At 45.9% G+C, this 23311-nt stretch overlaps 1 protein-coding gene across 2 annotated transcripts in view; it reads right to left on the minus strand.

The window, feature by feature from the left end:
- Nucleotides 1-3987: 3987 nt before the first annotated feature.
- Nucleotides 3988-23311, minus strand: part of LOC122922062 (transcription factor COE1-like) — an 81316-nt gene continuing 61992 nt past the window's right edge. For both annotated transcript variants that reach the window (XM_044273600.1, XM_044272876.1), the window contains exons 11-16: nucleotides 23180-23268; nucleotides 16031-16096; nucleotides 8153-8330; nucleotides 7828-8013; nucleotides 7160-7360; nucleotides 3988-5259 (exon numbers count right to left, since the gene is read on the minus strand). In XM_044273600.1, the coding sequence (XP_044129535.1) occupies nucleotides 5228-5259; nucleotides 7160-7360; nucleotides 7828-8013; nucleotides 8153-8330; nucleotides 16031-16096; nucleotides 23180-23268 (752 nt within the window). In that variant the 3' untranslated portion in view covers nucleotides 3988-5227. The remainder of the gene's footprint in view (nucleotides 5260-7159; nucleotides 7361-7827; nucleotides 8014-8152; nucleotides 8331-16030; nucleotides 16097-23179; nucleotides 23269-23311) is intronic.

Here is a 23311-nt window from a genome sequence, read left to right on the forward strand (position 1 = left end):
CACAGTTAGGTCATACCTGGCGGGAGTACAACATTTCCTCTCTGTTAGCCACCCCGAGCTAGCATCAGTGTTCACCTTACACACTGTCAAAGCCACCCTCAAGGGGTTGAGCAAGTGCGGGCCTCAAAGCCAAGTACGCAGGCAGCCGGTCACCGGGCCCCTTTTCCGCAAGATGTCCGACGCCTTGGACGGTAATCCTTTCGGGGTTTTGGCCAGCTTGGTACTTAAATCAGCCATCTACTTAGCCTTCTACGGCTTCCTGAGGCCCGGGGAATTTACCTGTTCCCCGGGCAGCAGCAGCTTCCTTACAGTCAGCCAACTGGTCCAGAACTCCGACGGGTTTACGTTACTGCTCAAGACGACCAAGACTTCCCAGGTGGGACCCCCTGTCCAGGTGTCCTACTTTCCCACAGCACATCGCTGGTGTCCCGTCTCAGTGCTCCGTCAGTTACGGTCCGCTTTGTCCGGGGCCGGGCCGAACAGTCCATTGTTGCCCTTCGGGGTGGTACCGCTTACCACCCAGCAGTTCGTATCTCATGTGAGGTCACTAGTGGCCAGCACAGGCGGCGACCCTGCCTCCATTTCGGGCCACTCGTTCCGCATAGGCGCGGCGTCCGCGGCCTCCAGGAACCGAGTACCTGCGTATGTCATCCAGAAACTGGGGCGTTGGCACTCGTCTTGTTTCAGACGCTACATACCACACCCCAGAACCGAAATGTCGGCAGCCTTTCAGACTTTAGCTCTGTAAACTTGCAATAAAACACTTCTGCCTACCAGTATGTCTTTTGCCCTCTTTCAGGTGTCCCTCCTCGACACGGTCACGGCACAACTCTGACCGCCTAGGGCCAGGGTAGCTCACTTAGGGCAGACACGTGCTTGGTTGCCACGACCACAAGTGAAAGGCCGATTCATTGGCCTGTATTTGTGGGAGGGGCTTGGCCACCTACTTCAACGGCCGGCGCCCTCCCACAAGCGTACGTTGTGCAAGTCCTCCCTCCCACCCACCCCTTTTCTCCGCTACACTCTAAGGGGATGCCCTCTTTCAGGTGTCCCTCCTCGACACGGTCACGGCACAACTCTGACCGCCTAGGGCCAGGGTAGCTCACTTAGGGCAGACACGTGCTTGGTTGCCACGACCACAAATGTGGTTTGGTCAGAGCACCGCCAGTATGTCTTGTAGGGTGTCCCCAGAAGGTGATGGCTAGTACCTACCAAAAGTGGTCCAAAAAAGCTCAACCAGTGACAGGGCTGTGTGTGTTGGTGAGTGAAGGAAAGCCTGTCTGGTCCAATCTGATCACAGATGAGATGCTGTAGAGCAAGTTGCTGACAACATTACTGCTGGTAATTATAGAAAGGTGTCAGAACACACAGGTTGTTGTGTATGGGACTGGTCAGAGTGCCCTTGTTGACTCCTGTCCACCACCAAGAGCATTTACAATGGGCTTGTGAGCTTCAAAATTGGAGCATGGATAAAGTCGGCCTGCTCTGATGAATCATGTTAAAGCATGTGGACGGCAGAGTGTGTGTGTCATTTACATTAGGAGATAACTCCATAGGAAGTGTGTGTTCTGGTGTGATGAATCACATTGCATCATGTGGATAGCCAGGTGAGTGTCACCTACTTGGAGAAGAGATGGCACCAGGTGCACTTTGGTAAGAAGACAGCCTGGTCTAATGAATGATGTTACATCATGTGGACGGCCAGGTGTGTGCGTCACTTACCTAAAGAAGAGATAGCAACAGGTTAACTATGGGAAGAAGGCGGCCTTGTCTGATGAATCCTGCTGTGTTATGTGGATGGCCGGGTGTGTGTGATGTCACCTACCTGTGGAGGAGATGGCACCAGATGCCCTATGGGAAGAAGGCGGCCTTGTCTGATGAATCCTGCTGTGTTATGTGGATGGCCGGGTGTGTGTGATGTCACCTACCTGTGGAGGAGATGGCACCAGATGCCCTATGGGAAGAAGGCGGCCTGGTCTGATGAATCCTGCTGTGTTATGTGGATGGCCGGGTGTGTGTGATGTCACCTACCTGTGGAGGAGATGGCACCAGATGCCCTATGGGAAGAAGGCGGCCTTGTCTGATGAATCCTGCTGTGTTATGTGGATGGCCGGGTGTGTGTGATGTCACCTACCTGTGGAGGAGATGGCACCAGATGCCCTATGGGAAGAAGGCGGCCTTGTCTGATGAATCCTGCTGTGTTATGTGGATGGCCGGGTGTGTGTGATGTCACCTACCTGTGGAGGAGATGGCACCAGATGCCCTATGGGAAGAAGGCGGCCTGGTCTGATGAACCACATTGCATTATGTGGACAGATGTGCTACACTTGCTGCACATACTTGAGGAGATGACTCCAGTTGCACTATGTAAAGAAGGCGGTCTGGTCTGATGAATGACCTTATGTCTTGTGGATGGCCGGATTGTGGGCGTCACTTACCGGCTAAAGAGCTGGCACATGGTGCACTGTGGGAAGATGACCGGCTTGCGGAGGCCGTGTGATGCTCGGGGCAAGTTCTGCTGGGAACCTAGGGTCCTGGCATCATGTGAATGTGACAGGTACCACCTACCTATAATTGTACATGCAAGTATCGTCCTTCATGGCAGGAATCAGAAACATGACAGAGATGAAGGTGATGACTTGTCTCCAAATTCCCAGATCTCAATTTTATTGTCATCTGTGGAATGTGCTAGAAATCTAATCTGATCAAAGGAGGCCTCACTGAGCAACCTGCACGATCTGCTGCTAACACCAGATATTACAGGACACCTCAGAGGTCTTATGGAGTTGATGACTTGGGGGTGTACACAATGTTGTGCAGTTTCTTGAACAAAAAACCTGAGAACCTACAAAAAAAAAAGAAATCTATAATACGAATAATAATTCCTTATGGTTACTGCGCTTTACTGTGATGACTAGATGCCGAGATAGTATGTCATCTGGCTGAATCATCCAATGGTGGAAGGCTGTGGTGACATTCGTCTCAGTTATAGAGATCTACCCCAAGGCAGCCACTGGATGAGGCGGTCATGTAATGTGATATAGACTCTCCTCCCGTGCCTGTCGTATCTACAGACCACGGCTACCTCTTGAGTTGCTTAGACCATTATTGACTCTGTGGTTCACCAGTCTACTCAATATGGTCAGCGCAAGAAGACTATCTGGAGAACGTTCTGTGTAAACCTGGCCATATGCTTCTCCATAAAGTATTGTATTCCATAGAACAAGAGACGCCAGTAAACAGAAAATACCCAATTTGTATTAAGACTACGAGGAAAATGTTTATTATGTTACCGATATTGTTCCATTTTACAATGTGCATTCCAAGTCTGGATTTCATTTATTGTGTTAAAACAGTAAATGGAAAAAAAACAGCAAAATCATCCCGAGAATTTATTGGAAATACGAAACATTTTGCTATAATGCTGAGTAGAACTATGCAACTTTATTGTCGAGATTTCTGGACAAACTCTTGGCCTCCGGAGACCTTGACTTCAGCCTGGTCTTCTCATTTACAGATTCCAGCAGACATGTGAGCGATTCCTGACAATTCCCATCTCCAGCCCTTCGAGGGCGGACAAAGTCTTGTCTTCTCACAGATCATTAGGAATTATGGATTAAGGAATCTACTATACATCTTACAAGAGTTGTCCCTCCCACATTGTGTCCATAAGTGCTACCAGAACCCCCCCACCACCACCAGAGGGAAGAGCCACTGCAAAGAGTGGACCATGGATTACATAGTCAATCATTGAATACGGGTACTACTACTACTACTACCCCTAATATCAGCTGATCACTGAGAGCTAGAGATGCCAGACCGGTCAGAATCAGCCGACTACAATAGGGAGTCTAAGGAGGGGTTGTCGAAGAGAAAATGTGAACACATGACATGTAAGACCAAAAGATACTTCTAGAAGCAAAAAATAAATACTGGTAAAAAAAAATTAAAAATAAAATAATGGAATGTGTGTGTGTGTGGGGGGGGGGGGGAGAGCTTTGTCTATTGCTACTTCCAAGTGTGTTAAGATTTTTTTTCTTTGCAAAAAAATAATAAGTAGAAAAGATATAATTGTTTCCAGTACATCAGAGCCATCAGCTCTTCCAGATACAAGGCCAGCTAAGCAGATAAGGGCTTAGCACCGTCCAGGTGGCAATGGTTTACCAAAAAGACACAGATGTAGAGGGGGTCATGGGATTTAAGATCCTGATTCTCATGAGGGGGAGGAATAAATAGTAGGACATAAATAATGGAATGAGCCTATCGGGTTTTCATCTGGTCCTAAAATCACAACTTTGCATCTGTAACCTAAAACTTGTATCTCATGCCTAAGGCAATCATCACTTCACGTTCCGGGGTATGAGGGGCAATGCTATGGGATGACCGACGCATGACCTTGAAGGAACTTACATAATGGATGGCTGTTCACCCTCAAGTATCAGTCTTCTCTACAAAAAGATTTTAAAAATCTGGACACTTAGAGGTAAAAGTCTTGCTCTAGGAGATGGTGGACGTCTTGCTACCAGACAGGATTACACTTCATAAGACATGAGAAAAGTATTCACATAATTTAATTTAAAAAACTACTTGGAGTATTTGAAGGAATGTCCATTGTGTCCACAATGTATAGAAAGTGCAGTATAAAACAATCCGCCTCCACTCTTCACCATGAAGCTCGACAACATATGAATCACACATTAAAAAAGATCATTAGAAGTGGTGAAGACGAAGAGTAAACAATCGATCATATGATATGAGGTTCTGATGCTGGGATGTGTCCATCCATAAACTGGTACCATCTTTATCTTCTGCATCTGACTACGGGATCTTCCGTTTGATCCAGTGTCACCACACCGAGAAGGATGAACCTGGCAGTGCATTCAGGAACATAATCCATTAGAGATGAGTTCAAATTAAATTTGGTAGGAAATAGTCAGTCACCGGAGACATAGGAAGAGAATGTTTGATCCTACATGGACGAGAGTCCACTATGAAAAGAAGAGCTGTGAAGGCACCTCATGTCTTCTTCCATGTTATGCTTAATAGAGGAGAGATATATCCCTGGATCCTTTGTGGTAACATAGAAAACCTCTTGAATCACCATCAAGAGTTCTGTTGATCCATTAAACAAATCAGAAGATCCAAGTCCGTGTTCTCCAGAATCTCCTGAATTTAAGAAGAGTCCAGGATATTACGAGCTTTAGTCAACTATCTTCAGATAAGTGTTCTACATAGGTGGCACAATGAGGCCGGTCATGGCTGGATGGAAAACAAAGAGAAGAGTCATGACTACAGAGTCAGGATTATACAATCTAGTTGCTCGTACATGTGGAAAAAAATAGACAGAAGTCTACTGGAAAGTTTCCATATAGAACTCTCCGGATAAATTTCTTAGATTAGGACTACGTGTCTACTCGTTATGGGCTCTCATACAAATGATGGAAATGTGACAATAATCTTGACATACTTAACTACCATAAATCATCCCAATGTAGTAAGGCGACCGTAACAAATCTAAGATAATCTAAATGCATTTCAGATGTATTTCACATAGGCCCCTTTCACATGGGCGTCGCGGAAGAGGTCCGGATGCGTTGCGGGAAACCCACGCGAGTGCACACGCCATTTCAGTATTTTTTGTCTGCCATTGTGTTGCGTTGTTCAGTTTTTTCCGCGTGAGTGCAAAGCGTTTAATTCGTTTTGCACGCCCGTGATAAAAAACTCAATGTGGTACCGAGACCTGAACCCGGACTTCTTCATTGAAGTTTGGGTTTAGTGTTCTGTAGATTTTATTATTTTTTATTATAACATGGTTTTAATGGAAAATAATAGCATTCTTTAATACAGAATGTTTACTAAAATGTCCCCTGAGGGTAAAAAATAATAAAAAAAATTATCTCATCCACCTGATTGCCTAGCCGTTATCTTCTTCTTTCTTGTTCTTGCAGGACCTGCAAAAGGACCTGCGCTGACATCAGTGCAGGTCCTTTTGCAGGTCCTGAAAGAAGACTATAACGGCTGTGCGATCAAGTGGTTGAGCTGAGTCATTTTTTTTGTATTTTTTAACCCTCAAGGGACATTTTACTTAGCATTCTGTATTAAAGAATGCTATTATTTTCTATAGCGCAATTACGTCATCAAAAGGTCCTTTTGCAGGTCCTGCAAGAAGAAGAAAGAAGACGATGCCGGCTGCGCGATCAACAGGATGAGGTAATTTTTTTAAATTTTTTTTTAAACCTCAAGGGACATTTTACTTAGCATTCTGTATTAAGGAATGCTATTATTTTTCATTATAACCATGTCATAATGGAAAATAATAAAGTGAATGGACCTCATCCCTATTTATTATCATCTCCTTAGCAACCATCCGTGAAAATAGCATTGCATCCGCACTTTGCTTGCGATTTTTACGCAGCCCCATTCAATTCTATGGGGCAAAACTCAGAATATAGAACATGCTGCGATTTTCACGCAACGCACAAGTGATGCGTGAAAAACATTGCTCATGTACACAGCCCCATTGAAATGAATGGGTCAGGATTCAGTGCGGGAGCAATGCGTTCACATCACGCATTGCACCCGCGCGGAAAACTTTCCCGTGTGAGAGGGGCCATAGAGTATGGAGAGATCTGGGAAGAACATCCAGCACTATAATTGTACCACCAGTCCGTGTCGGCAAACCGACACAGCATAACACGTCCTCTGGGGGCACATAAAGCTCATCCTTTTTAAAGGGTGTTCACATCTATCATTATCAACTTCAGGGACCAGGACCTTCTCAAGGTTTTCCATAAACCTAACAATAGGATTGTGGTCTCTCACGATGATCTTCATGCCAACATGTACAGGACATAGAAGAAATGGTATGGGAGCCATGGGGCATGTACTGGTTCATCAGGACCTGAAATGCACTTAGCACCATACCTTCTCATTTAAACACCTCATAATATGACCCCCCCATCCCCCTTCATCTCTCCTTATCCTCCAACCTAATGCCTCTCAAGCCGCCTTAGTTAGGCTCTCCTGTAGTATTACATGCTTTTATAGATCAGCTCCTAAGTCTAGTTACTCCACATTTACACTTGTCATTCAGAGGTAGACTATCCCACTATAGTGCACATATCTTTTATAATGGTGCCCACCAATTATAATCACTTACCTTGAAGACTATTTGCACTGGAGCTGGTGCAGGTTGGTGGGGGTGAGTTCTGAGGTCGCACCACGGGTGCAAATGCGCTTTTCTGCTTGACGGCAGAGATCATATTGACTGGAGAGAAGGAGAAGATTCCGGCAGGAGTGGAGTTTGCACTGGATGGAAGTGTTATGGATGAGGCTCCCAATGGAGGACTTGCGGGCATAACTTAGAAAAGAAAGGGAAATACTTGGTAAAAAAGGCAGATTGTCTGGCACCAGATGATGATGGCACTTCAGGTACATGGGTGTGCACCATCCTTAATATTGACTATTAATATCAGATTTGAAGCTTTGGACCCTGAACAATAAGGAATCCAACTTGGCCAGCCATTGAGGAGGGATCCAATTATTTAACACCTTGGCATCCCAGAGAATGAAGGATTATTGGAATATACTGCACATTGATACAGAGGGTAGAAGATGACAAAATGAAGCATTCCCGTGGATAATGATCAGTGGAAAAGTCTAAACTCTTATTCTGTATCATCTCAAACTCTCCAATCTGAAGTTGGTTGAAGATCTGCTGAAAACAGTCAACCCGAGAAAGGAGCAGTCAGCGACTCTATGGAGCATCCATGTATGTCCAGTACCTCGAGATGACTATATGAGGAAAGGACTCTACACTCAACTCACTTGCATATGGAGAATTGGCTGTGGAGCCATTAAGAAAGCTTGGAGAGGCCGGTACTCCCAGACTAGTCATTCCGGTTCCTGCATAGCCATTCATGCTGGAAGTGATGGTGTTATAATTAGACTGCTGAGGGGTTGAGCTCGGCACGTAGCCTCGGGGAGAGACACTGCTTGTGTTCCTGGAGTAACCTGAAAAAGAAATAAAATGAATATCAGCATTACAGGAACAGAAATCGCAAGCGTTCCAAGATGGCTGTGGCCAGTAGCTCCACTTCTATTAGCATTGATGGATGAATGTGGTGCTTGACTTCATAATTCATCCCTTTACCTTGATCGGATGTCTGTGAAGATTCTGCAATGTTGATGGCCAGTTGACTACCAAAAGAGTTGACACTCATCATGCCAGTGTGGGGGTGGTTGGCTGTTAGTGAGGAAAGCTGGTTGGAGTTTCGGGGTACGCTGTACAGTGCTTCAGCAATATCTGCTGCTCTTTTTAAGATAATGTCCTAGGTGGATAAGAAAAGGCTTGATGTTAGGGCAGAGGCTTACACATATATGCACATTACTACTGGACCACGATGGTCAAAGACGGACTCATCATATGGAAACAAATCTGGAAATGAAATATACTGCTGCATAAATCTGACCCTAAAAAACTCTAGTTTCTTCTCCAATGGGTGGGAAACCAGAGGTATTTGTCTGCAATGTACCTCCATCCCACTTGATCTAGCTGAATGCGCCTGTTTATGTGGGAATTGGCTTGTGTCTAAGCTATAAGTAGAAGAGGACCTTTCCTAGGGTCATATCTAGTGTTGAACAAAGCGAAGCATCCGAAGAAGAATTCGATTTAGGAAAAATTTGATTAGCAAAGAATCCGAATTTCCTTGCTCTTCAGGGTAAAGAATCAGGTTTTTCCAAAAATGGAGACTGCACACGTTACTAAGTGAAAGTTCTGAACTTGCCTCTTTCCTTTGCTGCTCCTTCTGAAAAGCAATTGATGTATGCCACCGATATCTGCTCCGCTTTTCAACGAGGAAGATATTACTGAAGACAGTCAGCAGCTACTGCCCAAGCCAGATTTGGAGGAGAGGTCCACTACTTCCTCATGCAAGTAGTGACGACGAGAGTCGCATTGGGACAGGTGTTACAAGCGGTCAGGGACATGGCCATGAGACTGGTGAGGGTGACATAAGTGATGACCAGACAGTATTGAATGATGATGTAGCCAATTGCACGTGGGAGCCAGGTGAAAATGGGGCTTCATCATCATCAGGGGGCGAGAATGGCAGCTTGCTCATGAGACAGCGGCAGGTTAGCAGCCTGCTGCTGAGCCAGCAGGGTGGAAACAGTGTGATATCTGGAGCCAAACCTGCCCGAGGTAGACCGTCTGCTACTCAGTAGCCTACCTGTCCAGAAACAACTAGCGGTGCACGGGATCATAGACGCAGGAGCAGGCAGTCATCATGGAGTGGTAGGAGTAAAATGGCAAACTCGCCCGTGTGGGAATTTTTCATCAAGTTGCTGGAGAACGTCAGTGTGGCCGTATGGTCATATGTAGGATCTGTGGGCAGAAGGTAAAGCGGTGAAGCGCTGCCAGGCTGCCAACTTGGGCACCACGTTCCTGCATCAACACATTGAGCGTCACCATATAGTGACCTTGGAAAACTGTGGCACTAAGGTAGTGGTACAGCCTGACGCATCTCCAAGTGGCCCGCACCCCTTCTCCAGCAGTCAAGGCTCCACCATTTCAGCAGAAGGGGAGCTGTATTTCTTTCCGATCATCTACTGGTTCTGATGTTCCTCCTCTGAACCTACTCCTGGCCAAGTTGCTGGTGCTGCAGTCCTTCCCTTTCCATGTGGTTGACTCTACAAATTTCAGAGAACTGATGGCTTGTGCCCAGCCACGGTGGAGAGTCCCAAGCCGTCATTACTTGTCCAAAAAGGCAGTACTAGCCCTGCACACACATATACAGCAGAAGGTGGGCCAGTCCTTGAGCCCATCGGTGTCTGGTACAGTTCATGGCAGTGCCAACGTGTAGAGCTGTAACTATGGTCAAGGACAATATATGTCCTTTATGGCCTACTGGGTTAATGTGGTTCCTGCCGAGCCACACCAGTAACTTGGCCAGGTGATGGCAATTCTGCCTCCGTGTTCTCATGCTGTGAGTCCTGCTCCAATGTCCCCCTCTGCCTCCTCATCCTCCACCTTGGCCTCAGCCTCCACTGTAGGCACAGATCTAAGTGGTTCTCCAACAAACCACCTATGCAGAGCATGACGGTGTCATGCTGTTCTGCACCTGGCCAGCCTTGGCGAACAGAGTCACACAGCGTCCTTCACCAAGAAATTGAATCCTGGCTGCCTCCTCGCCAACTTAAGATCGGAACCATTGTCACTGAAAACAGGAAGAACATTCTGTCGACATTGTGTCAAGGAGGGCTGAGCCATGCACCCTGCATGGTGCACATCTTAAATCTGGTTGTAACCCTGTTCATGAAGTCGTCCACTTAACTGCACTCTTGAAAATGGCCAGGAAACTGCGCATGCACTTCAGCCACTCTTACCATGCAAAAAACGCCCTCCTTGACCTGCAAATGCCTAATAGTGTTGCCCAACATCGCCTCATATGTGACCTTTCCACACGTTGGAACGCTATGCTCCACATGCCGGACCGACTATATGAGCAGGGGAAGGCCGTGAACGATGAGGCAGGCAGACAGCAGGAGTACTCTCCTGTGTAATAGCCACCTTAGCCAGTGGCAGCTCATGCGTGACACCTGCTGTTTTCTCAGGCCCTTCACAGGATAAATTACATAATTCTACTCTTTAACGTCCTGGAGCAGATGCTGATAAATATGGCTGGACAGGTGACATAGTGCCTACATCTCACAGCCTCCTAAGCCCTCTGGGGGCTGAACTGGGGCGAGGAGGAGGATGGACAAGGAGGACATTAATGCCCAGTAATTGTATACAGAAATTAGTGGTTTATTTGCCAAAGCAGCAGGAGAGGAGGAGCAGAAGGGCAATGAGGAAGACCAGGCAAGGCCAGGATTCAGGGAGTTCCACCGATTCCCTTGCACAAATGGCCAGATTATTATTATTATTATTAAAGCGCCATTCATTCCATAGCGCTGTAGATATGAATAGGGGTATACATACATAATACAGACAATTGCACTAAGCATAAACAAGACGAGCTACAAACTGGTACAGGAGATAGGGCCCTGTCCGCGAGGCTTACAATCTACATGGTATGGGAGAAGGACACAGTAGGTGCGGGTGAAGCTGGTCTTGGCGGTATAGAGACAGCAGGGTCACTGGTTGTAGGCTTGTCTGAAGAGGTGGGTTTTTAGGTCTCTTTTGAAGGATTCCACTGTAGGTGAGAGTCTGATATGTTGGGGAAGCGAGTTCCAGAGTATGGGGGATGCACGGGAGAAATCTTGGAGGTGATTGTGGGAAGAAGTGATAAGAGGAGAGGAGAGAAGGAGGTCTTGTGAGGATCGGAGATTGCGGGTGGGGATGTATCGGGAAAGTAGCTCAGAGATGTAGAGAGGGGACAGGTTATGGACGGCCTTGTATGTATTTGTTAGTATTTTGAACTGAATTTTCTGGGCAATGGGGAGCCAGTGAAGGGATTGGCAGAGGGGAGAGGCAGAGGAGTAACAGGGTGAGAGGTGGATTAGTCGGGCAGCAGAGGATAGATTGGAGGGGTGCAAGAGTGCTAGATGAAAGGCCACAGAGGAGAATGTTGCAGTAGTCTAGGCGGGAGATGATGAGGGCATGTACAAGCATTTTCGCAGATTCAAAGTAAAGGAAAGCATGGATGCGGGAGATGTTTTTGAGTTGAAGGGGGCAGGTGGTGGAAAGGGCTTGGATGTGCAGTCGGAAGGAGAGGGCAGAATCCAAAGTCACTCCAAGGCAGTGGACTTGGTTGACCGGGGAGAGTGTGCAGCCATTGATCGTGATAGATAGGTCTGTTGGGGGGGGGGGGGGGTTGAGCAAGATGGGGTAAGGTTATCCATGTTAAGTTTTAGAAAGTGAAAGGAGAAGAAAGAGGATATAGAAGAAAGACATTGTGGGATTCTGGATAGTAAGGTGGCGATGTCTGGACCAGAGAGGTAGATTTGTATGTCGTCAGCATAAGAGTGATGCTGAAAGCCATGGGACTCTATGAGATGTCCCAGGGCAAAAGTGTAGATAGAGAAGAGCAGGGGTCCTAGGACAGAGCCTTGTGGGACACCAACAGAGAGGGAATGAGAGGAGGAGGTTGTGGGAGAGTGGTAGACGCTCAACGTCCGGTCTGTGAGGTATGATGTGATCCAGGAGAGGGCCAGGTCAGTGATGCCAAGAGATGATAGTTTGCAACAGAAGGGAGTGGTCAACAGTGTCGAAGGCAGAGGACAGGTCAAGGAGAAGGAGGACAGAGTAATGTTTTTTTGTTTTGGCTGTTAGTAGGTCATTGGTGACTTTGGTGAGGGCAGTCTCAGTCGAGTGGTGGGGTCGAAAGCCAGATTGTAGCCGGTCAATGAGGGAGCAGGAGGAGAGGTGAGAGGACAGTTCTGAATGGACATGTTGTTCAAGTAAATTTGAGGCATACCGAAGAAGTGATATGGGGCGATAGCTTGACAAAAAAGATGGGTCAAGTGAAGGCTTTTTGAGGATGGGTGTAATTGTAGCATATTTAAAACCAGAGGGGAAGACACCAGAGGTTAGTGATAGGTTAAAGAGATGAGTTAGGGCTTGGATAAACACTGTGGTGAGGTTAGGGATGAGGTGGGATGGGTTGGGTCAAGTGCACAGGTGGTGAGATGTGATCTGGAGAGTAGAGTAGAGAGTTTTTCCTCTGTAATGGTGGAGAAGCGGGTTTTGGTAAAGGAGGACCAAGCAGTTGTGTAGAGGGTCTGTGGGGACTGTGTACTGAAGCTTTCTCTGATGTTGACTATCTTTTCTTTGAAGTATGTGGCAAAGTCCTCAGCTGAGATGAGAGGAGAGAGTGGGGGCGCTGGGGGATGGAGAAGGGAGTTAAAAGTGCTAAAAAGTTGTTTAGGGCTGTGGGCCAGGGAAGATATGAAAGATGAGAAGTCGCCTGTTTTGCATCAGCGAGTGAGGATTTGAATATGAGAAGGGATTGCTTTTATGCGGTGAATTGATCTTTAGAATGGGATTTCTTCCATCGCCGCTCAGCAGCCCTGGAAGCTTGTCTCAGTTTTTTGGTCAGGTTGGTGTGCCAGGGTTGTCTGTTGATTTTTGGGGTTTTGTTGTGTGTGAGGGGGGCAACAGTGTCCAGGGCTGTACTTATTGTGGTGTTATATAGGGTGGTGGCAGCATCTGGGTCTTGGAGGGAATGAATGGTAGCGAGTGGGAGAGTCAGAAAGCAAGCAAAAGTCGAGATATTTAAGGTTCCTGCGGGGTGGGGGGGGTGCTTGTGGACTGGGGGAGCAGCAGAAGAGACCAATGAAGAGAAGGTGAGTAAATTGTGGTTGGATAGGGAGAGAGGCGAATTTGAAAGGTTAGATAGGGAGCAGAGGCAGGTAAAGATAAGATCCAGAGTGTGACCATATCTGTGGGTGGAAGCTGAAGACCACTGCAAGAGGCCGAAGGAGGAAGAGAGTGATAGGAGTTTAGAGGCGGCCGAGTGGCAGGTGTCAATAGGGATGTTGAAGTCACCCAAGATAATAGTGGGGATGTCGGCAGAAAGAAAGTGTAGTAGCCAGGTGCTAAAGTGGTCAAGAAAGATGGTGGCTGGGCCTGGGGGGCAGTAAATGACGGCTACTTGAAGGTTGGAGGGAGAGTAGATGCGAACAGAGTGTACTTCAAATGAGGTGAGTGTAATGGAGGGTGGCAGTGAGATGCATGCTAAGTTGCTTGCATAGTGACAGCCTCTCACAATTCGGCAGAGGGATGACTACTGGCTCTCCACAATGTTAGACTCTCGCAAACGGGCCAAAATGGGGGCCTTTTTTACACTTGCTAACAGGGATGATAAATAGTGTTGAGTGAACTTGTGTTTTCAAGTTCGGAGTACAAGGTTTGGGTTATCTAAGTATTCCGCTACCAAGGACCATAAGTTATAGTCCGTGGTAGCTGAATCCATAACTGAATTCTTAGATAACCCGAACCCAAACCTTGTACGCCGAACTTGAAAACACAAGTTCGCTCATCCCTAATGATAAACTCAACTACTATTAAGACATCCTATGTAGTCGGTTGGTTGCTGCCTATGTGTGTCATCGCCCATCGTCAGGAGGATCTGACTCTCTGCAGTAACTTGAGTCTCCAGTCTCTGATGAGCACTTTTCTTCACTAGCCTACTGAAGAAACCAGCCACCAGCAGCAGAACATAGAGCAGAACCTGAACCAGCAGGTGGTGACATACTTGGACTGCAGCCTGTCACCCCAGATCCAAGATTACTTGGACTACTGGGCCGCCAAACTTGATTTGTGGCCGCAACTGGCCGAGTTTGCTCTGGACAAGTTTTCCTACCTAGCCAGTAGTGTGGCATCAAAGCAGGTGTTTAGTGCGGAGGGGAGCATAGGTACCCCAAGAAGAACTCGCCTTTCCACCTAAAATGTTGAGAGACTCACCTTTGCGAAGATAAAGGAGTGGATCAGCCAGGATTTCCTGACTGCAGTGTGCTGCCACAGCAGAACATTGTGAAATATGGCCCGTTACTTCTGGCCACCTGCTTCAGCCACTATTCTAATGCTGTCACCTGCCTGATTCTACACACCTGCTGCCTCTGCTGCCATCTTCTACTCCTGCCACCATCTTGTGCTGTTACTGCCACTGCTGTTCCCCCCCCCCACCACCACTCTGTGACAGGGCCATTGTGTTGACTCCTCATGCTGTTTCCACCCTCACTGCTCTGTGGCGGGGCCACTAGTGTCCCTGTTTGGCCTTGTTGACATCACCATTTACTTTATCCTTTTTCTGATCTGTCAGAAGAACCGAAAAATGGAAAACACAATGGATCCTGTCTTTGAATCATCCATAAGGCCTTGGCCACACAGTCCCTATTTTGCATCAGGATTTCATGATGTATCATGATTTGGAAGCCAAAAGCAGGAGTGGGTCAAAAACACTGAAGACATGCAAATATTTCCTTCACGTGTCATCTCTGTTTTGGACCCACTCCTGTTTTTACCTTACAAATACTGACCAATTACTGACCAAATACTGACCGTGTGAAGGTGGATGCTCAGAAGATATGATCCCTTTTTTCCGGTTGTTTTTCCGAGGGATCAGAAGAAAAATATACTGTGATGTCAACACAAACTTACTTCTGACACCCTCCTAACTCGGTCATGGGGAAACTACTTGTATCAGTGGCTAACAAAATAGGTTATTTATCAATCTATGTGGAAGCAGCAGACGGTGTAAAATGAGACCGCTCTTTCCCACTTTAGTAGAATCAGTGGCTAACAGAACAGCTTCTAGCAATCTATGTGGACACCCCACAAACAGTGCTCTTTCCCACTATATTGGAATCTTGGGCCACTGCATGGTTAAAGGGGTTGTCCCACAAAAAAATATTATACACTTTCAAACTAGCGCTTGGATCTGAATACTTTTGTAATTGCATGTAATTAATAATTTTGTATAGCCACTGAGGAATTCAATGAAATGCATCTGTATAGTGCTACCTGCTGTTTGCTATTTTTCATATTTCTTTGTCCTGGTCACTGAGATGGCCGCACATGCTCAGTTTTATCCTTCAACTACCTCCTGAGTAGAGATGAGCGAACCTCTGTTTTAAGTTCGGCGTCTAAAGTTCGGGTTTGGATTAGCGGAGAATCCCGATCTGGAACCGGATATGGATTCCGACTTCCGTTGTGGTCCGTGGTAGCGGAATCAATAATGGCCGATTATTGATTCCACTACCACGGACCACAACGGAAGTCGGAATCCATATCCGGTTCCAGATCGGGATTCTCCGCTAATCCAAACCCGAACTTTAGACGTCGAACTTAAAACAGAAGTTCGCTCATCTCTACTCCTGATCTGTGATTGGGAGAAGTGTCCAAATAGAATTTTTGAAAAATTTGCTAATCTCTAGTCATATCACTTGCAACCTGAGCCTTTCCACAAGCTATGAAAACATATGAAGAAAACACATCAATGGACATTGTATAAATAGTCCATTAAGAAACAGAGGAAAGACCCCTGATGCTTTCATACTGAGCCGTTACCGATCTACAAAGTGTTACCTGATTATTGTGCGGCATGCCATATAATGCTTCCACCAGGTCAGCGGCTCTCTTCAACAAGACCTCCTGAAGACAAGAGGAAGAGGATAGTTAATACCAACATGGCTTTAGTTAAAGAGACAATCAGAATGTTCTAAATCAGTAGTGTTCAAAAAGCAGATCTCAAACTACAAGTAGATGTAAAAGTGGGAAGATCTACTTGATTTCAGAGTTAGGGCCACTAGATCATGATCTACAGGCAGACCTTTGAGTGGGGACCATTAGATCTTGATCTACTGGCAGACCTCAGAGTAGGGAACAGTAGATTTTAATCTATAGGTTGACCTTCATACTGGAAGCAGAAGATCTCAATTAACTAGTAGCCCTCTAAGTGGGTACCATTAGTCCTTGAACTACAGATAGAACTCATAATGGGAACTAACAGACCTTGATTTACAACTAGACACTCAAATTCTTGACCAGCAGATCCCGATTTGCATGTTGAACTTAGAGTTGGGACCAGCAGATCATGATCTACAGGTGGACCGCAGTGCTGACCAAAAGATCTCAACCTACAATAAAACCTAAAGGTACCTTTGCATGAGCCAATTATCGAGTAAATTATCATTAAATCGAGCGAAAATATTGAGCAGTGTAAAAGCAAGGAACGATAGAGCAACAACCAACAAATCGGTAGATTTCTCATTGGTTCGATCGTTTGTGTGGGCACAAAACTCATTGTTCGATGTTAACGATTTCATATGTGTAAACAGGAATCGTTCACTGCACGCCACTCCAATTTGCTCAGTGTAAATGCAACAGTCTGATTTACAAATGATGGAATATGCGATCTAAATGATTTTGTGAACAATAATCGGCATGTTGAGATGTTCACTACACCAACAAACTCATTTGTCGCTGAATCGCAACGGTCATCGCCTCGTGTAAAGGTACCTTTAGAGTAGGGTCCAGTATATTCTGATCCACAGGTTGATCTCAAATAGGGGATCAGTAGATCTTAACGTACAGGTAGACATAAGAGTTGAGATCAGTATATCTTAATCTACTGATAGACTTTATAGTGGGGACTAAAACATCACCACAAGTAGACCTTAGACTGAGCACCAGTAGATCCCATGCTACGAGTACTTAACTTCAGATTGCCGAACAGCAGATAATGACCTAACCTCAGAGTAAGGACCAGTAGATTTTGACCTACAAGTTGATCTCAAAGTGGGGACCGCAACCTTCAGGCAGACTTAAGAGTAAGCACTAGTATACTCTGATCTGGTTGTCCTCTGATCTGTTACACAGAAATATGAACCGTTTTCTCTCAGGGTGTCCGATTCCACCCTTTCTAGCAGTCCAGCAGATCCCATGCTGATTAAATTATGCCCACTGTTGTTGTAAAGCAACATTTATCCTCTCATAGCGAGATATGGCAAGTTACATGTATATGATGTGGCCTCATGAACGGTTTCTAAATGAAGTGGTGTAGGATCTACCACAATCTTCATAATCTTATCCTCTGATTTCTATATCTATCAACATCTGTTGGTTCTTTAAAGACTAACGAGTCTTGGAAGCACCTAGAATGATCTACATTCATGAACCATCATGGGGACTATTGGTTTTATCTGCACTACATGGAAGGGTCACAGTCCACTGGACAACAACCAGTTTCTGGACTAAAAAGTTCTATTTTGTTAGTTATCATTGGCTGTCCTCAACGGTTCTTTTAGTCTCTGATCACAAATACAATGCCAACTGCTGATTATTTCCACAGATATATCTATATCCTGTCGTCTTTATTTCATTACTCTTCTTTAAGTACTTCAGTTTTCCTCCCCACCCTTTACTTCTGCTCTCTCCTCACTCATCGTCTTCTCCATTCTTGTATAAGACGATACATTAATCTTTCATTACTTCTTCCGCCTCAGTCCTATCAATCGAAGATCACACCAAAGCTGAGCTCGAAGCCTCAATCAGCTTCTAATTGTACTCATCCTTGTCCATGGGGACCGGAGCATGTTACAGTGCCGCGCCTCCACTTAGGGCCCAATCTACTTAGTAACCACTTCTTTGATGGTCATAATGCAAAAAGTGGATTATGTGTAATGTGAAATTATTGACCGACCGAAGTGGCTCCTTTAAAAAGCAAGATTATCCTGGACTTAATGGCAGGCCCAGCAGATGTATAGAACATATGGTACTTCTCTCATTTTCTTTTATTATGAATACAAAAACTATTCATATTATTTATCTGTTTTTGAAATGGAAATATGGAATTCAAGATGGCATCGTCACCTGAAATCTGAGTCAGAGTACTTCTCAAATCCTATTTAGTGACAGCTGGAAACTAGAAGGTTCGGCAATTTCAGACAGACCATTAAAGGCCATGAGGTATCTGTGGATGGTAGGGTCAGTGAAGCAGTGGGATAAAGACGACTCTCTTTGGACAGTGTAGTGGTATAGATATTAAAATGACTTTTAGATAGCAGAGTAGTAGAAGTTCCTCCATCGTCAATGTCTTATTCCCAAAACCAGAACACAAGGTGTGTCCAAACAAAACAAGGGAAGCATAACACCTTCACACAGACAGGAGGTACCCCCTCATAAAACTTGTTGTTGGCATCTAAATGTCCTCAGAACCCCTAGACCTGGTGGAGCCATCGGGAGGTCAGGCTGAGAATATCTTACCTGCAGAGGGGGTCATGTTTAAAACCCATAAAGATGAATATTCATCAAAGAAATATGGCAATGGCAATGTGCTGCTCATGTTGGACGTTTAGCGGGATCAGCTGTGTTAACGTCACCTTAATCAGGGCTCTGTAAGATGTAATAATTAAGGAACTCATCAAGTACTGCCTCTAACTCCTCCACGTTTGATATGCCCGTGTGTGGAACATTATGACGGGTTGGATAAAGGTAGTATGAAGTCACTATGATGCCCACAAGAAAATATATCTTGGTGGAAAGATTTTTAGCTAAAACTGTGGACCTAAGTGGACTTTCTGAGTATACTCCTTGCTATGAGCATTACACATATTTATAGAATCTGTGTTTATGTGCCTTCTTGACCCCAACCATACTGTATATTGCGGGAGCGCATTCAGGCTGCCCAGAACCCACTTCCTGTCTGAATGACCACCATGTGAAGTTATAAGGTGTTTAAGTTGACCTCATAAAACTTGGTCATAAAAGACCATTAGCATACATACTAGCCTCTCCATGACATCAGATGAAGTGGGGCTATTGGTGGAATATCATTTCTTTAGGGGACAACCGGACTTCTTGTGTTCTAAACGATTCCATGACCTTAGAAGAAGTGTTAGGTATCTTTGTGTATTAACCCTGTGAATGCTAAAGAGCATAGTAGTTTGAGTGAGTAATTGTGAGTTACCAAGTAGAAGGCGTCTTATCCACCTAATATGACAAGTGGTGGCAGTTAATATATCTTAGATGTGGATGTCAGATAGCAGAAGGGGGGAGATTTAGCATAACCCTGCACAGTGGGAGGTTGATGTTAAAATCTGGGTGACCTTTTAAGCTGACATCCTCAGTCCAAGTTGTGATCCTGACGGCTTCTCACTAGATCATAGAGGGTGACAAGGCCTAGATTTGCTTGCCCCCGAGATGTCCTATGGAGAGGAGCCACCCTGGAACTCAAGAGCATGACTCTGAGAATGAGTAATGTTCAGGAGATCCTGGTCTACACCCCATCATCAGGTGTTCTCCACAGTAAGACACCTCTGAGGAATGAGTCAGAAGACATGCAGTCTACACTCCTGGGAAATGTCTACATCAAATCTCTACATCATCTAGAGAGCTGAGATTAAAGGGCAGCGCAGACGATTTCACTCCTCGGAGGACAGTAAGGCTTCCAAGCGAAGAGGTCATTGTGCAGGAGGAGAAGGCAAGTTAGCCACATCACCTACTGATATCTATGGAAGAGTGTTGTAGGCATGATCTACGATCTAGGCAGAGGTTGTTGTGCAGGAGAAGAAGGCACCTTCTGACCTCTATAGGAGAGAGTTGTGGGCATGCTCTGTGTCCTGTGCAGAGAGAGAAAGGAGGGGAGCTGTGTCTATCACCTATTATCACCTGTGGATCTGGTCTTATCTGCCTCTATGATAGAGGTTATACCCTTTGTTGTAATGATAATGAGATGATGGCCGGACCTTACCTTTTATGATAATGAGCTGACTGCCCCACACTTACATGATAATGAGTTCATTACTGATAAATTATTTCTACAGAACAGTGTGTCAGCTTATTATGAGGCTGAGAGTGAAAACTGCAAGGATATCGACATAGAAAATATGTATTAAAATAACATAAAAACAAGCTCATTTTCTGGGATACTTTCCCTTTAAGACTGACCCCCGGCCACATCCTGAGCTGCAGTTATGCAGGGTCCAGGGCGGGGGTGTAATATGATTATGTATAGCTGGATGATGTGATGTATGATAGATGGTGACTGGAACATACAGAGCCTTAACCCCCATGGGGCCCGGACCCTGACAATCCGGGGCCCGGCACTCACTAATCTTTAGATCAATGCATGGATAATAAGTTGCAGGACCCGGAGGGTTAAACAGGATAGGACATGGGTCTTGTCACCATTACGCTGCTCGCGGCATTTATCATTGTTAGGGACCTGTCGTGCTTCATTCCCAGAGACTCTCCATTCACTTCTCATCACAATGCGGATTTCTCACCCTTTAACCCTCCCTGTCCTGGAGGGAGAGACCTTCTCATAGGCACTCTCATTCCGGGTGACTTTAGGTGGGACCTACGCGTCTTAAAGGGAATCTTGGCTTTTAGTAACCATCAGGCTTTAAAGGAGTGAAATCACCCTCTGCACAATGTTCTTCACTGTGGTCCCCATACAGCACTTAGGGGGGTCCACATGGCGGGAGCACTGTATCCAATATTAGGACACCGTAGCCCTATGATGACCTCTTATGGTTACAGGGGGTCTCTATGTGGTCATCGCTGTCCTCCACACGTTCCTGATGATCAGGGGGTGAAAGACCTCTCTGTGTGGGATCAGTCTGATGTACTCCCAGAGACCCTCATCCCCTCCCAGGGACATAAACAAATGTTTTCCCTGGCTCCGACCTGTCACCGTTTGATAAATGGCTCCAATTTGGAAGCTGGTTTAAGCTGTCATTACTGATCACACTGCCTGGTATCTGCGTGGAGGCTCCGCCTGGCGGTAGACATCACTGATCGTTTACAGGGCGGTGAGCACGACAAGAGCTGAAAGTGTGTAAGGCTAGAGGAGAAGACTACACTAGAGCAGGTGCAGAAACGGCTGAGGAACCTGCCGCCCTTGCAGTGTAAATCTACCGATCTCCCTGAGTCCACTCCATGCCATGAGCGTTGCTCATTCTTGTAGAATCTATCTTTATGCGTCTTCTTGACCTCCCCATTGTAACAGCGGCTGCTGTGCGCCACTGTTCTCCTGCTTACCGCCGCGGTAGGCGCGCGTCACTTCCTGTGTTTTATGGGTTGGATCATGTGACCTCGCCAACCAATCCTAGCCCTCCTGCACATATATAAGTGGCTCAGCCCCCTTCCCAGATGCCTCAGTGTCAAGGTCCTTCTGCTAAGGTTCCTGATATCTGCTTGTGTTCCTGACTCGTACTTGTATTCCTGGACTCTGCTACCTGTTTGATCCCTGCCTGCTTATCTTGACTCTCCTGTTGCCGATCCAGATTGCCTGACCTGTACCTGTGCCGCCTGCCCTGATCTATTGCCTGTCTGACTTCGCCTCTGCCTCATCCTTCGGTCCTGCACTGTTGCCCCTGGTTAAGACTCAGCCTGCTGACAAATCCTGTACCTCTGCTACCTTGCTCAGGTACCTCCTGATCCGCCTGGACCAGCTGCCTCGTGTGCCTATCCTCCTCAAAAGGTAGTGACCTGGTGTTCCCCTTGGGAAAGTCTATCCCCACCATCAGGGGTACTGTGAAGATTGAGGGGTTCACTTAGACAACACCCTTAGAGGAAGTAGGACACATGGCCTGCTGGTTCGTGACACCCATATTGTAGATTGCAGGTGACACGAGTTCAGACTGTTCAAAAGTCACTTCCTGTGTGAGTGACCACCATGTGAGGTTACAAGGTGGTCACAGGAAATTGCATCTCCTTGTACACATTTCCATGAGCTTGACAAATACTTGTAGAGTCTGTTGTTATCCTTTTCTTTGTACCATAATGTACTGTATACTGCAGGGAACATAAGTTCAGTCCATTTCCTGTTCGACTGACCACCATGTGAGGTCATAAGGTGGTCATAGGCAATTGCATCCCTAGGATATACAGACTGAAGAAAAACAAGCTTGTCACAGACAGGTCCAGGAAAAAAATGACCCTATCTTGGTCCCTCTATAGTGTATTTTTCAGGGGATACAATTTCAGGCTGTCCAGAAGCTACTTCCTGTGTGATTGACCACCATGTGAGGTGATGAGGTGGTCACAAGAAGCTGTTTCTCCATGAAACATTGCATTACATGAACATTACACATATTTGTAGAATCTGCTGTTATCCCTCTTCTTGTACCAATAATGTAAACTGAAGGGAACATGCGTTCAGTCCACTTCCTGTTTGAGTGACCACCATGTGAGGTCATAAGGTGGTCATAGGCAATTGCATCCCTAGGATATACAGACTGAAGAAAAACAAGCTTGTCACAGACAGGTCCAGGAAAAAAAATTACCCTATCTTGGTCCCTCTATAGTGTATTTTTCAGGGGATACAATTTCAGGCTGTCCAGAAGCTACTTCCTGTGTGATTGACCACCATGTGAGGTGATGAGGTGGTCACAAGAAGCTGTTTCTCCATGAAGCATTACATTACATGAACATTACACATATTTGTAGAATCTGTTGTTATCCCTCTTCTTGTACCAATAATGTATACTGAAGGGAACATGCGTTCAGTCCACCTCCTGTTTGAGTGACCACCATGTGAGGTCATGAGGTTGTCACAGGAAGTTGCATCTCTAGGATATATAGACTGAAGAAAAACAAGCACATCAAAGACAGATCCAGGGAAAAGATTGTACCTTTTCTTGCTCCAGGACAATAATATAGTAGTGATGTCACCTGAAGATACATCAGCAAGTCAGAGGAGCACTCTGAGGGGTAAATGAAGGTCCTTACCTTGGGTAGTCTCTCAGGGTCTCCAGGGTGTCTGGGAACCACCTTCTGTAATCTCTGGAAGCCATAGTCTATGGTAGGTTCATTCAGAGCTGTAAAGGAAGGAGATCTTGGTGAAATCATAGACGACGGATG

This window comes from Bufo gargarizans, chromosome 1, assembly GCF_014858855.1.
Source record: "Bufo gargarizans isolate SCDJY-AF-19 chromosome 1, ASM1485885v1, whole genome shotgun sequence".
NCBI lineage: Eukaryota > Metazoa > Chordata > Amphibia > Anura > Bufonidae > Bufo > Bufo gargarizans.